This window comes from Cyrtonyx montezumae, unplaced genomic scaffold (genome assembly GCF_038088225.1).
Source record: "Cyrtonyx montezumae isolate F1298 unplaced genomic scaffold, pur_monq_1.0 scaffold_25, whole genome shotgun sequence".
Lineage (NCBI taxonomy): Eukaryota > Metazoa > Chordata > Aves > Galliformes > Odontophoridae > Cyrtonyx > Cyrtonyx montezumae.
Window position 1 is genome coordinate 6,939,515 of NW_027071992.1, and position 14,893 is coordinate 6,954,407.

The following is a 14,893-nucleotide window of genomic DNA, read 5'->3' on the forward strand; positions in this document are numbered from 1 at the left end:
GTCTGGCAGGTGTGCACAGCACAACCCAGATATTGGCTAATTTTTTTCATAATAAAAAGAACAGCTTACTCCTTTTCATGCTCATGTATGGTTTAAATCTGTCTGCCCTTGTAATTTAAGCCACCTCCATTGCTATGAATTAGAGCTACAAGGGCCTTTATGAGCTTCAGGGCCTCCAGGTCTCCAGCACACGCGTAAGTGCTGTGCCTGCATAGATTGTAGAGATCAAGAGTAGAGTGAGCCTGGCTCCAACCCAGCCCACAGCGCTGTGCAGGCAGCTCTCCCAGAAAGACATTTCCTCATTGCTTTTTTACTGCAGGAGGCCTAGCTGAGGGGAAAAACAGCAGCTGGTCTTTGATGGACACTGAAGTCTTACTACTCTGTTTCTCAAGACTGTGATGGCTCCAGGTAGTCTTCTAACCATGGAATATCCAAAACAGGATCATGGGCATCAATAATCTGGGGGACCTCAATTTAAAAAATATTTTTTCAGCTGACACACAGAGTCAGAGCTGTTTTTTGTGCATATTGCTACTAAGGCACTTGACACATAGATAGGGAATTCTGGAGGCTTTTTGTTCTGTTTTCTGTGCTGCTGGAAAGGAAAGATGAGTCAATTTACTAGTTGACCATGACATTTATTCAAAGGAGAGAGGTTGATGTGGATAGGAGTGAGAGCCTATCTTTCATGGCTTGTCTTACTATCTGCTGAAGAGAACAAAGATGAATTGTACAAAAAACTACTGCCAGTATTGCAAGAGGAGTCCATGTAAGCCAGATGGCTAAACTGGTATCCACTATGTGAAGCGTTCTGTACTTCTGAGCATTGCAATTATCTCATTTTGCAAAATGCACTACCACCTACTTTTCATTGGAAAAATTGCATAAATGGAGATATTCCAATTAACAAGGACAAAAAGAGGCATTAAAAAAAAAAAAAACAAGACAATGTGGTTCACTTATCCAAATGAAAACTAAAGAACAACCTGTGAAAAAATCTGCATTTTATAATCAAGAAATAACCTCTTTTCCGCTTCAAATGCCATCATAAATATGCAGTTACGGTGTCAAAGACAGTGACTAAAAGAAAAAAAAGCTTTCATTCTCTGATATTATGTAGAGCATATGGTAAGGAAGAGCAGAAGAATAGTTCCTCTTGATGCCAGAATTTGTAGATTCGGCTTCTTTTCCAAATATCCATATCAGTTTTTTATGCTACGTACTTCTGTTTGCAGCCAGATATCCCTGTTTATGAAATAAACATATTACTTTACAGGAAAAAACAACTTCCCCTTCATCACGGTCATTATGGTACATATATAAAAAGCTGTTAGCTCTCAGAGTAAACATCACAACAGAACCAATATGACCTGAATTGCTAATGGGAGCAGCTGACTTGTTTTTCTGCTCTCTATATTTCTTTGTGCACAGGGGATGGAACATGTATGAAAGATATTTACTTTTACACACACAGCTCTCTATCTTGGAGAGTTATTGAAGACTAAATAAAGTATAAAACATGGGAAAATGAGAACAAAACCTGTGTGCGTTAGACATAGATCATCTGTAACAATTTCTTCATGCATTAGCCCAAAATACATTAGCTTTACACATAGGAGCCAATGGTGTGATCCAGTGTCCATCATCTACCATCGTCTTTGGACCAGAATCTTGTCCCGTTCTAAACTGGAGACTGCACTACCATATGACAGTTTTGACTGGTGAACACTACTTCAGCTTTCTTCTCAAATAAACCATTTAGTAACATAGTGGTCTTCACAATTCCTTCAGTGCACCTCTAGGAAACTGTTCTGCAACTGTTTTTCTGTAGATTTATCTTGCACAACCCAGTAGTGCATACATATATTCAAGTGCCAGCTATAGTGTCAATTTAAATTCAAATTAATTCAAAGTGGCAATTTACAACATTTCATCTTTGTTCTTTCTCAAGATTTGTACTAGATCCACTCTTCACTCATTTCTGCAAGCCAGCAGAGAGTATGCTTGTTCTACAGTGAGCTATGTTGCAATGCCATGCTGGGCAAGAAGTGATTTGCCAAGACGGCTTGGCACTCCTTATGTGATTCACCTCAGATTTAGGAATAACAAATGATAAAATTTTGAGGGACTCAGACATCACAGAATATGGTCAAGTCAGGGAAAAACGATGAGGGAAAAAAATTGATGTGTAACTTGATTTTCTAGTTGTTGGGGTTTTTTTTTAATAATATTTGATGTGGCATTTATAAAGTGAAATGCACTATATCACTTAATATATTTTCTTTTAGTACTACACCAAAATTAGTTGTAATCACAGCCAGAAAAAAAAAAAAAACCCACACAATTAGAGATTTTCATTATCCAGCATTTATTTTTCTTGATAAAAACAAATTGGCAAAAATCTATATCAGCTCTCCTATATTTCACCCACAGCAAAACCCCCTCAAAGCTCATCTTTACTGCTAATAGCCTAGCGTTCCAACAAGGAGTTGAGCTCTGTTTGTGTTATAGAACTGGTTGGGTTGGAAGGAGCATCAAAGATGGCATAGTTCCAGCTCCCTGCTTCACGCAGGGCTGCCACCTATCAACTCAGGCTGCCCAGGGCCCCATCCAGCCTGACCTTGAGCACCCCCAGGGATGGAGCATTCACAGCTTCTCTGGGCAGCCTGTGCCATCAGAGTATAAGTAAAAAAAATTCCTCCTAATGCCTAATCTAAACCTCCTCTCCTTTACTTTAAAAACACTCCTCTTTATTCAATTTCTATCTACCCATGTAAAAAATCACTCTCTTTCCTGTTTATACACTCCTTTGAAGTACTGGTAGGCTGCTATGAGGTCTTCCTGCAGCCTTCTCCTTTTCATGCTGAAACAAGAGAGCTCCCCCAGACTTTCTTCAAAGGAAATAAAGGCTCCAGCCCTGTAGTGATCTAGTGCTTCAGTAAGACAGGGATACTACTAGAAAAGTTTTAAAATGAAAGCTTTAATTCTGAAATCAAATCTATATAAATGAGCATTCCTAAAAACTTATTTTCCAAATATTCTAATATAGATCAGGCTACTGGAATGTGGCTGTTCGAACACCAATTACTGTATTATACAAGAGCAAGGGAAAAGCAAAAGTTATAAAAGGTTATACTACATCAGTCAAGACTTAAATGTGTGAAGAGCTATTTTCAGTTGGTGATTTCTTGCTATTATGTATTTTTGAAATTTTCTAATTTTTTTTTTCAGAAAAAAAAATTCAGATCTGCTGTGAATCTTATTGGCTACAATTATTTTCACGTAATAACAGATTATCTTTTTCTTTCACAGGTAAAAATTTTCAAAAGATGTCCATAGACCAACCTAAAATAAAAGAACTTACTCCTGCACGGAACAGCCTTGCCCCTCTACCCAACCACTGTGCGCACAGACGTAAGTACAGGCAGACCTTAGTTATAGTATCAAGCTGTGTGCCTCAATAGCTGGCACCTGAGGGTTTGAGGGAGCTCACATGTTCCACTTCACAGCAACACAGAATGGATGGACTCGAAGGTGTTACTGGAAGCTGCCTGCTCCAACCCCACTGCTCACAGCAGTGCTACCTACAGGAGATTGCTCTGGACCACAGAGTTAGGTCTTGATTATCTCCAAAGATGGAACTGCACAATCTCTCTGGGCAACCTTTTCAAGTGTTTGACCACCCATGGAGAAAAAGTTTCTTCTTCTGTTTAAATAGAATTTCCTGTATTTAAATGTGCTCCCTGAGTCTCCTCCTGTCACAGGGTATCACTGAGAAGAGTCTGGCTCCCTCTTCTTTACCTTCCCCTGCCAGGAATTTACATAAATTAATAAGATTCCTCTGAGATGCCTTCTCTTCTCAAAGCTCAAAAGCCACTCTTCTGGATTGTCCTCTGATATCAGATGCTCCAATCCCTTAATCATCCTATGACCCTTCACTGGTGTTGATCTAGTCTGTCCGTCTCTGTTGTGGCAAGGGCCCCAGCACTGGACTCTGTGCTCTAGCTGTGGTTGCTCCACTTCCCTCAACCCACAGGCTACACTTCCTGACAGTCTGGGATTTTGTTAGCTGTCTTTGCCTGTGTGACATATTGCTGGCTCTTGTTCAACTAGTTGTCTATCAGGACACTGTGTTCTTTCTGACAAGCTGCTTTCCAGGCAGCTGATCCCACCCAGCATGTATTGCATGCAGGACAGCATTCCTACCCAGGGGCAGGATTTTGCACTTCACTTTGTTGAACATCACAAGATCCTTCTCAGTTCATATCTCCATCCTGTCTAGGCCCTCTGAATGGCAGTACTTCCACCTGATGTATCAGACATTCCTCAGGGTTGTTTATTGCTTGCGAACATGCTGAGGATGCACTCTATGTCATCATCCAAGTCATTAATGAATATGTTTAGTGGTATTGGCTCTGATATCAGCTCCAGGTCTACTTCACTACTGACTGGCCCACTTCCAGCTGGACTTTGTGCTTCTGATCACAGCTCTTTTCTCCTTCTCATTTCATAGAGCTCATCTAACAGAAGGGATCTGTATCAACAGAGAGGAGAGTTTGGTGCTACATTTAATTTCCAGAGAAGAAGAGTCTGAAACTCTCACAGACATGAGACTTTTCTCTACTAGAAAAGACTGCATTTGCCTGCCTGACTATGATAGCATTTAACAGGGGCAGGACATGATGTAACATGGTGACTTGGAATATGTAAGGACTCACTAGAAATGACAACACCCTAATAAATTCACACCACAGGAAGGTTAGGCATGTGAGAGGGATGCCAAAGTAAGGAATGATTCTTCTTCATGCAGCATGAAAAATATCATAATGGGCACTGATTCTTGTGTCCTTTTGCTAGTGAAAATTTGAAGGAAGAGATCATCAAGCTTCCAAATATAAGTTCCTTTTTAATTTCCAAGGCAGATCCCCACTCTGCCCTACGCACTCGACTAGTAAGTACTTGAGGGTGGGAACTGTTCAATTATCTCATTCTAACAACAACAGTTTCAGGGAAGTTTCTATAATACTGGAAAAAAAAAAGTGTAGAGAGAGAGCAGCAGTCCTTTATCCTCTGCAGTATCAGCAAGCACAGGAAGAAGACAGGTTCCACCCAAAGGCCAAGGAAAGGCTCACCCTGCTCCCACAGCCCAGGCAGTGTCAAGACTCAGTACGTGTTTCAGTTTGGATCCAGCCAGGGACTGGGTTCCCTTTGTGTGCAAACATTAACCCATGTCCTCACTTTCTTGTGTTCAACTATCCAAATCCCCCAGTGTATTTTGAATAAAGATTTGTAGTTTACTATTTGCTATCCTACAGATTAGCCAGGCTAAATATAAAATCCTTTCTCTCTCGTGATCTGAGCTTATGAAGAAATACCGCACTATGACAACATTACTAAAACCGAAACAGCAGAGGTAGCTTTATAGAGAACATCAGATTGGGTACAGGAAATGCAGAATCCTCCTGTGCTGCTGCACAGTAAAGGCTATGGAATACTGAGGTGGTATTCTCTGCCTCCTTGAGAGAAAGAAAATCTTCAAATTGCTTTGGAAAACTCAGATCTAAGTTTTCTTTCTTTTTTCAAGCTTTCTACTGACATTCTCTATATCTTCTACTCAAAATATTGTAAGCAAAATTCTAAAAAGCAAAAAGATTTTTGGAATCACTGATATTTTTGCAGAAATTCATGCAAACAATCAGGATTTTAGTTACAGTCTCATACCAGAAAACATGCTCTGCAGGTAAGATGTCATTATTAGAGTTAATAATCATAATGTAATGAATAACAAAATACATCAGTACAAGTGCCATTACTGTCCAAACAATGGTTCTAGATATTTAATAAAAAGAAAGTTATTTAAGTCATACGTGGATTTGTGCAAAGCATTTGACATGACATCCTGGTTGCCAAAGTGGAGAAAAAAAAAGGATTTGATCGATGGACCAATTGCTGGATAAGGAATTAGCTGGATGGTCACACTCAGAGAGTTGTGGTCAATGGCTCAGTGTCCAAGTGGAGACTGGTGATAAATGGTGTTCCTCAGGGATAAGTTTTGGAATCTGTGTTACTTAACATCTTTGCAGGTGATTTAGACAGAGGAATTGAGTGCACTCTCAGTAAGTTTGCAGATGACATCAACCTCAGTGGTGCAGCTGACATGCTAGAGGGAAGAGATGCCATCCTGAGGAACCTAGAAAGGCTTGAGAGGTGAACCCATGCCAACCTCATGAAGTTCATCAAGACCAAGTGCAAGGTTTTGCATCTGGGTTGGGGCAACCTCAAACAGAGATATAGGTTGGGCAGAGAATGGCTTGTGAGTAAGCTCTGAGGAGGATTAGGGGGTGTCAACAAACGAAAGATTCAACATGAGCCGGCAATGTGCACTTGCACCCCGGAAGGCCAACTGTATTGCATCAACAGAAGTGTGATCAGCAGGTTGAGGGAGGGGATTCTGCCCCTCTACTTTGCTCTGGTAAGACACCACCTTGAGTACTGTGTCCAGTTCTGGGGCCTCCAATACAAGAACATGGAGCTGCTATAGCAGGTCCAGAGGAGGCCCACAAAGGTGACCAGAGGATGGAGCACCTCCCCTACAAGGACAGGCTGAGGCAGCTGAGGCTCTTCAGCTTGCAGAAGAGAAGGCTCTGAGGAGATCTTGTATCAGCCTTCCAGTATCTGAAGGGAGCCTATAGGAAAGAAAGGGAGGGACATTTTATAAGGGCATGTAGCAACAGGGCAAGGGGAAATGGCTTTAAACCGGACAAGGGTAGATTTAGACTAGATATCACGAATAAATTCTTAACTATGAGGGTGGTGACATGTTGGAACAGGTTGCCCATTGAGGTTGTGGATGTTCCCTCCCTGGAAGCATTGAAAGCCAGGCTGGATGGGACTTTGAGTAACCTGATCTAGAGAGAATTGTGCCTGCCTAGAGCAGGAGGGCTGGAACTAGCTAATCTTGTATGTCCCTTCCAACCTATCAATGGTTTATGGGCTGGTTTGGCCCAGTTCTTTGACTAATGGCGTGGGAGAAACACAGACCCACGAACCAGGAAAGGGAGAAGAAGAAAAGGGAAAGGGACAGGGAGATGGGCCTAAAATAAAACAGTGGCAATGACCTGAGGAGGAAAGCTAGTTTACTAAGATATCGTAATGCAAAATAACATAATATAATACAATATAATTGGAATTTAAGCTAGTAAATCAAATAAAATGAGAGAGAGGGAGATTGTCCAAAAAAACAAAGGCCTTATTCTAAAGCTGAAGGCAAGATGGCTAGGAAGTTCACACACTGCTGGGATGATCCCATAGGGATCTCGTGACTTGCTAAGAGTTTTCTCTTTCCCTATGAACAGAAAACAGAAAAAAGCAAAGTAATGCAAAGTCCTCAGGGGTATGTAGTTCTTTTTCTCTTCTGAGACAGTATGCCTGCAACTCTTGACCACACACAGAACTGGAGCATTAACTCTTTAATTCCCAGCACTACCTGATGTTATGATGAATTCCAGTAACAAAAGTTCATAAAACCATGACACAACTCAAATCTTTTTATGATTCTCCAATTCTCTGATTCTCTTATTCTATTTTCAAAATAGATTAAATTTCTTCTTTGTTAACATAAATGATATATTTGACCCTGGAGCTTCCCAAATACCTATTTCAGAGCCAAAATTTCAGTCACCCTCCATCCATCCACAGTCATCACTCAGGCAAATGGCTCCAGCAATGGAGTATAAACATCTGTGTTTTTCTACAAGTTTCATTACAGTAGATATGTGCTAAAAGTATGCAACAAAATCAGTGCGTGTGTGGGGGGGAAAACAGCAATCAGGGAACTGGAAAGATAAAATAAGCAAAAATCAGAAAGAGAACTGAAACTTGTCAGAAATAAACAAAAAGAAGAAACAACTCCTAGAAAAGGAAGAACAATGAAAAAAAGAGTGAGAGATGTTTTAATCTCCAAGCAAATACATCTTAAAATTCAAGTTAGGAGGAAGATACTAGCAGTGGACTTCATTGGCTTTACCAATATGCCCCCATACTGCAGATGATCCCAGGGTCAAAAAGATATTTCAAATGGCTTTGTGAGGTGCCTTGGCATGACCTGACATCTCTCTTACACTGCACCCAAACACCCTTCCTACCTCATCACACAGCTCCATCAAGGACAGCACACTTAACAGCAGTTACACTCTGCTCACACCATGCCAGAAGCATTTTCCAAGTAAATATGGAACTTCAAGAGAACTCTCTGTTGCTCTTTCTTCGTGTGGCATTGAAGGACTGAAACCATTGTGAGGTTATTATTTATTGAGAAAAAAAAAAAAAGGAAGATCTATTTCTGAGGTCATTTAACAATATCTGGGGATTAATAGATGCTTTTGCTTTTATTTTTCATGATTTGAAATTTCTCCTTTCTCAAAGCAACAGTAATTCTGTGAAGCATCTTTCTCTCTGCAGAGGGCCACCATATTCACTGTTTGTAAAGGGAAAGAGTCAGAGTATCCCTTCTCCTGGGTAGCATATAATCCTTCAGTAATGTCTTCCTGACAGAGGATCTCTGTAGATTATAATAACAACTTCTCCAGAGTCTCTTATGAGTGAGAAAATCTTCCGGAATTAGTAGCACTTTTAGCATCACTCTTTCCTGGGTAACTGAGTCTGCCTTATGAACACAAATAATTACTGTTGCTTTTGCTCTGTATAGCTTCAGGAAGTATGGTAACTCGGCTAATGGTTCTGTATCTCAGAGATTCCAGTGCTGGGTTGAGTACCCTGTGTTTCAGTACAAACAGTAATACTTCTCACAATATGTATTATTTCAAAATCATTAGTGACTGAGTGCTGAAATTCTTATCAGGTATCCTAAGTCAAAGGTCCTGAGTATAATGTGTAGATCTAGGCAGGCAGTATGGATGTTTACATGCTGTTTTTCCCTTCATTGAAGGAATATGGTTTTGTGATGTCTACCTAGTACACAGTGCAAAGCTAAAGTGGTTTCACCCTTTTTTACCCCACCACTACAGGTTTGTCTAGTATATAAAACATTCTGAGGATTTTTCACATAGATGTAAACACTGAATGGATGAACATAGGAGAACAACTGGCCCTCCCACTATGCACTTGGCTTTCATGCCAAAACTTCAATAAACACAAAGTATTGTATTGTGTGTCACACAACATATTGTCTTGTACCTTGTGTTTACCCCGACTGATGCAAATCTAATATAAACTAAAATAAAGTATTAATTGTGGGTTTTTTTCTCTAAGAAAGGAGAACTAAGCCATTTTCTGAACTTCTGAATGTGAATGAACCTTGAATATTATCAGAGAATTAAATTAAATTGCTGAGAGCCAGGCAAGTCTAATATAATCACAGAATTACAGAATTGTAGGGGTTGGAAGGAACCTCCAGAGAACATCGAGTCCAACCCCCTGCCAAAGCAGCTCCCTAGCCCAGGTTGCACAGGTAGGCGTCCAGGCGGGTCTGGAACGTCTCCAGAGAAGGAGACTCCACCACCTCTCTGTGCAGCTGTGCCACTGCTCCGTCACTGCACTGGGAAGAAGTTCCCACACACATTTGTGCAGAACTTCCTATGCTTCAGTTTGTGCCCATTTCCCCTCATCCTATCACCAAACACTGCAGAGAAGTGTCCAGACTCATCTCTTTGCCTCCCACACTTTAGATATTTATAGACGTGGATCAGATCCCCTCTGAGTCTTCTTTTTTCAAGGCTGAACAGACCCAGGTCTCTCAGCCTTTCCTCGTAGAGAGGTGTTCCAGGCCCTTTGTCATCTCTCTGGCCCTCCACTGGACTCTTTCCAGGTGTAAAAATTTACTCAATCAAACACAATTCATAGATTTAAAATTCTTCCAGTGCCCACTGAAGACACATCTTCAGTAAGGTAAATTTCTGATTTCTTAATTATATACTTGATAAATTTACTGGCACAGAAGAGCTTGCTTGACAGGAATTTTGTGCTTCCTTTACTGAGGCATGGAAGGTTCAGAGTTTCTGTCTGAAATTTTGCAGGGTATTTTGTGACTTGAGAACAAACTGCATCCTATTAGCTGTGCTACTGCTGCTGACCTAGCCAATCGTTTATATTTTTTCCTGGTGTATTTGGTGGTTTAGGGTTCTATTTCATTTGCTTGAAATTTGAATGTCCTATCTAAATTATTTTGCATATTCCTTTGCTGAATTTCAATATCTGAATTTCTTGCCATTTATCCAGTATATCCAGATAATTTAACATCATAGACATGTTCTCCAGGAAATACACCTCAAAAGTAATTTTTAATCAAGTCTAATCGACGCATTTTTTTCTTATTCTGAAAATTGGTGGCAAGGTTAATATCCTTTCCCTGTTAAAATTACATAATTTCTCACGTCTCTTGCATCCACTGTGCCAGTGTCACACTGACTCATTATGATGTTTCTTGATGAACAGTGAGAAGTTTGTCTTCATATGTTCAAAGAGTTACTTCTGAGAAACACCTAGTGCAGAAAGTTTTTAAGTAGAAATGTTAGGTTAACTTGTCTGAAATCTCTTATATCCTGTTTTCTTGTCTTTTTAATGTACAGCATACAAGACACATCCATTATTCTGTCTGTAAATTCGGCAAGTGTATTAAAGGTTTAATTATTTGAGGGGAATTTTAAGATTAAAATTAAAGTACAAGGTCCATCTTACCATAGGTGCACTGACTGCAGTAGTTAACCAGTTCACACTGGTTGGTGATGTGGCCTGTTATTTCTAATAAAAATCAGTTCATTTATACCTCTTTTAAAATATTTTAAATCAAGTTGAACTTCCAGTGTTTCTTTAGAATTATACAAGATTTCTATGAAACTTCTGTAGAATCTCTTTCAACTTTCACCAGGAAAATTATCTTTATGAAGAAGACTGAAAAAGCCATTTTTTGCTTAATAGGAAGATTCTTCATGTTAAGAATCAGGTTACAAGTGTGATACCAATCACAGAATGGCTTTAAATACCTGAACACTAGGAAACATTTGTGGCTCATTTCAAAGGATGAAGTTACCAAATAACGTTCTGGAAGCTGTTACAACAATTAGGATGGCACAAAAATTAGAACATCTCAGATGTAAATATTAACAGTCTCTTGTATGAGAGATGAATACGGAAGGAAACTGACAATGGATTGAGATAGCAATCAGGGAAATATTAATGTGAAAAATAGCAAGAAAAATCTGTAGCCAAAACAGACATAGTGTTAACTCCTGTTGGAAAATCCTTACATGGTCAGAATAGAAAACAAAGAAACAATAACCATTTAAATTAAAGAGTTTGTGAATAAAATAAAGTCAAAGTCAGAGTAAAAAAGGTCTATTATTAAGGTACTGAATTCTTTTTTAAAAAATTTGTGAAATAAGTTAACAAGTTGCCTGAATGAAGGAGCTTGAGGACTTGAATTCAGAGAACATATAAAACTGTATTAGCTCCAAAATGCAACACTTTTACAGTGCTGACTGTACAATGGAAGTCGTAAGTGTGCTGAGGATATTAGACTGCTTCCGTGGCCTGTGACATGCACAACATGCATTTATTTGGACTTAAAATCATGATTGACTGTGCCTAGAAAACTCACACACTGTCCCAAGTGTCCATTTCATACCCCTACTTTTTTTTTCCTGCAATTTCTTTTGAAAAAAATAAAGCATTCTCCCACTAAAGTTTTGTTAAAACTAAAACATTACTGTGGAACAGTTCTATTTCAGGCAGCCTGTTCTCTGAAGAAAAGATATCTTGTCTCTCTGAACACAACAAATCTCCTTCAGACAAACTGTGGATTCCATGTTTACCAAAAGTAAACATTTGAACTTTTGGGGTATTATTGATGAGTAAATCTCCTGATATTAGAATTATTTTCTTCAGCTGCAGATTAGTCCTGAAAGGCTTAACAATTTTTTACTTACATTTTTATCACTTCTTTCAAAAGCAGGTCTAAATATATGCAAGACAAAACAAATAGTTCAATGCAAAAGCAAACTTAGCTTTTGTAAAAATATCATACTTCTCACTTTCTGTGCACTCTTTCTCTTTTTCTTTTTTCTGTAGTTCAGCTACCACTTCAGGGTGCTAAGAAGTTTAAATCCCTGCCTTTAAATTCCCTAAGGACTGGAGCAGTTATTCTCCCATCAGCACCATCCTCCAGGTCTCAGAAAAGGGGACATTCTCACAATCATATACTATATTCTTTCTTGCCTGATCTATCAGGAGAGCCTCTGAAACCAAGCCGTGTCCTACCTGCTATCCCAAGCCAAAAGAAATCCAGCCCTGCAGAACAGCTTGAGAAATCCCTCACCAACCCAGGCACTGAAAGTTAACTCATTGCACTGGCCTCAAACACATCAGCTGAAATATATCTCAGAGCTTGTTACAAGATAAGTACTTAGTTAAAACTCATTAATTTACGCTAATGATGTTCTTCTAAGCTGGAGTGTAAATGAACAACAACAAAGAAAAGAAAGGATAGCACATAATAAAAGCTGCATGATGTATTTATATAGACATTTTCCTCATAGTTTTCATTTCTAATGGAAATATTATTTAATGTGCTATAAATTTATTTTGTTAATTGAATCCTCATAACATGCAATCTTGTTGCAGCACTGCACTGCTAAGCCCTCCATTGAAAACAGGAAGGGTAGGAATTTCTGTGTGATTTACATTTCAGAATTAAAGAAACACAAATTGATGGGGATTCTCTATAGTTTGTAAAGGTGCTGAAGCTGTGTGATATCTAAATTACCTTTTTAAGATTAAATGGATAATCTCAAAATAAAATGAAGTTTTAACAAACTTTTTCTTGGCTCTTTATTTTTCTCGTATTTTCTGCATTTCAAGTTTGTGGGTTTTGCGACTTCTACAAGACAGATAAGTACAGTGAAACAGGAATCCTTAGAGCTATAGCACATGCTGCTCAAAACTGACAAATTGACACATCTTTCAATATTTAATGTTTCTCTATCACAAAAATGCAGTTGTTGACTGTTGTTTTCTCGAAACAAAGACTGCATGGTACTAGGTTGTTAGGCATCATTTTAGTGCTTTGGTCCCCCAGACAAGGAAATCTAACTAGGTGGCTGTTTAGTTTAAGAGCCTTGGCAAGTGCCTTCGACTGAACATTTCACGTCTGTCTTCTCCTAGAGGCCAAGAATGACACAAGCCTTCTCTTGCCTCAGAATTCTTATCTAAATGTTGCTACTATTATTCAGGAGGCTTCTCCACTTCTGTTTACAGAAGAGGCTGTTAGGACCAACCATAGGCCACTGGGGAAAGAATACTGTGGTCTGCAGGAGGGGGAGGGCAGTCCTCTTTTATCACCCATGCTGTAACACTGTTGCTAGTAAATCTGTCCTGTATCAACAGCTCCAACCAGAATGTTTCTTTCTTCCTCTAGATAAACATTTTATTGTCAGAGCAAATGTTCTTTTGCTGCGTTACCTAAAAGACAAGCCTAGCATGAAAGAGAAGATAACCATGTCTCTGTAGCTGCAGTCCCGAAAAGCCTTGAGGTAACCAGTGCAAATAGAATGGCTGGTGGCTGTCAAGGTCAGACCCAGAAAGCAAAAAGCGTTAACAGCTGCTCTGAAGCAACAAAGAGAAAAGGGAACGTTTACACACAAATAGTAAGATATTTTATTTATTTCTAAACATTAAACTGAAGTAGAGAGGTGATGTATACATCTAGCTTCTTGCTGAAATGCGTAGAAGTAAAAAGCTTGTACCTGACAGGCAACCTAGTACCTGAAGCTACATGGAAAAAATACTGCATGACAGAAGCATGCTCTGTCAAAGGAAAATCTAGAATGCTCTGTGTATGCACATGACCAGCCTCAGTCCAGCCTCACTGGAATGACCAGTCACTTGTGCAGACTGGTGCCCATTCCACAGGGCCTCTACCTGAGCTGCACTCTGCTTCAGCGTCCCTAAATTTTTCTGCCTGGGAAGCCCACCAGCTGCAACCTTGAAGCACTCCATTCTGACTCCAGCCTTTTTGTACACGCTTCTGTTGCCTCACAGAAGAGGCAAGAGGTTCATAAATCACATTAAAACATTGTAGAATACTCAAATTTCAGTGCAGGTCTTAAGGCACTACCAAAGCTGAAACATCAGTGATACAAAGAGGATGGTTTTGGTGCAGACTGCAATGATAAGGAGGAAAAGGTAGTTCATTAAGCACTGACTGACAGCAAGTAACCTTTGTGTTAACCCTATATGTAGTGTAGGCATTACTATTGTAAATGCAACATGTGGGGACAAACCTAAATAATGAACTATTTTTGATCAAGGCTGATGCTATTTCTCAAATGAAACTCCTTAAAAAAAATGCAGAATGTCTTCACTTGAAGAAAGAAACTCAGCACTGACTCCAGTCTACACAATTAACATGTGTGAACAGCTAGTAGGAGACATCTGCTAGCTGTTTTGTTGTTGTTGTTTTGTTTTGTTTTGTTTTATTTTGTTTTGTTTCCTATAATAACCCACTTTTTTTCTGTGAAGAAGTTATGTTTTCCCCCTGGGTCATTAACTCAGAAAATAGCCTTTTCTTTTTTTTTTTTTTTTTTTCAGGAAACGAATGAAAAATTAGTTTTCTGTAGACTGCAGTATTTCCCTGAAATATCTTAGTAATCAGAACCAAGATCCAGGTCACTTTTCTAATTCATTTCTTCTCTAAAGCATTAGTAAAGAGGTGGTTCACAGCTCACCAAATATGGATCTTCCTTAAAAATAATGCTCAAAGAAAGCACTGAAAATTATTCTCCAAAATGTTCTCACCATAAATTATTTTTGTCTTTGTGCTTGGGTAGACAAGTTCCATAGTAAATAAACTTGTCAAACAATGTTAAGTCTTTCACCTTCA

The 14,893-nt window shown here is 39.2% G+C and overlaps 1 protein-coding gene across 1 annotated transcript in view; it reads left to right on the forward strand.

Moving 5' to 3' along the window:
• Window positions 1-12,478, forward strand: part of ANKRD55 (ankyrin repeat domain 55) — a 51,595-nt gene extending 39,117 nt beyond the window's left edge. Inside the window, exons 10-11 of the mRNA XM_065739873.1 lie at window positions 3,313-3,414; window positions 12,085-12,478. Coding sequence (XP_065595945.1) covers window positions 3,313-3,414; window positions 12,085-12,353 — 371 coding nt within the window. The 3' untranslated portion in view covers window positions 12,354-12,478. The remainder of the gene's footprint in view (window positions 1-3,312; window positions 3,415-12,084) is intronic.
• The last annotated feature ends 2,415 nt before the right edge of the window (window positions 12,479-14,893 follow it).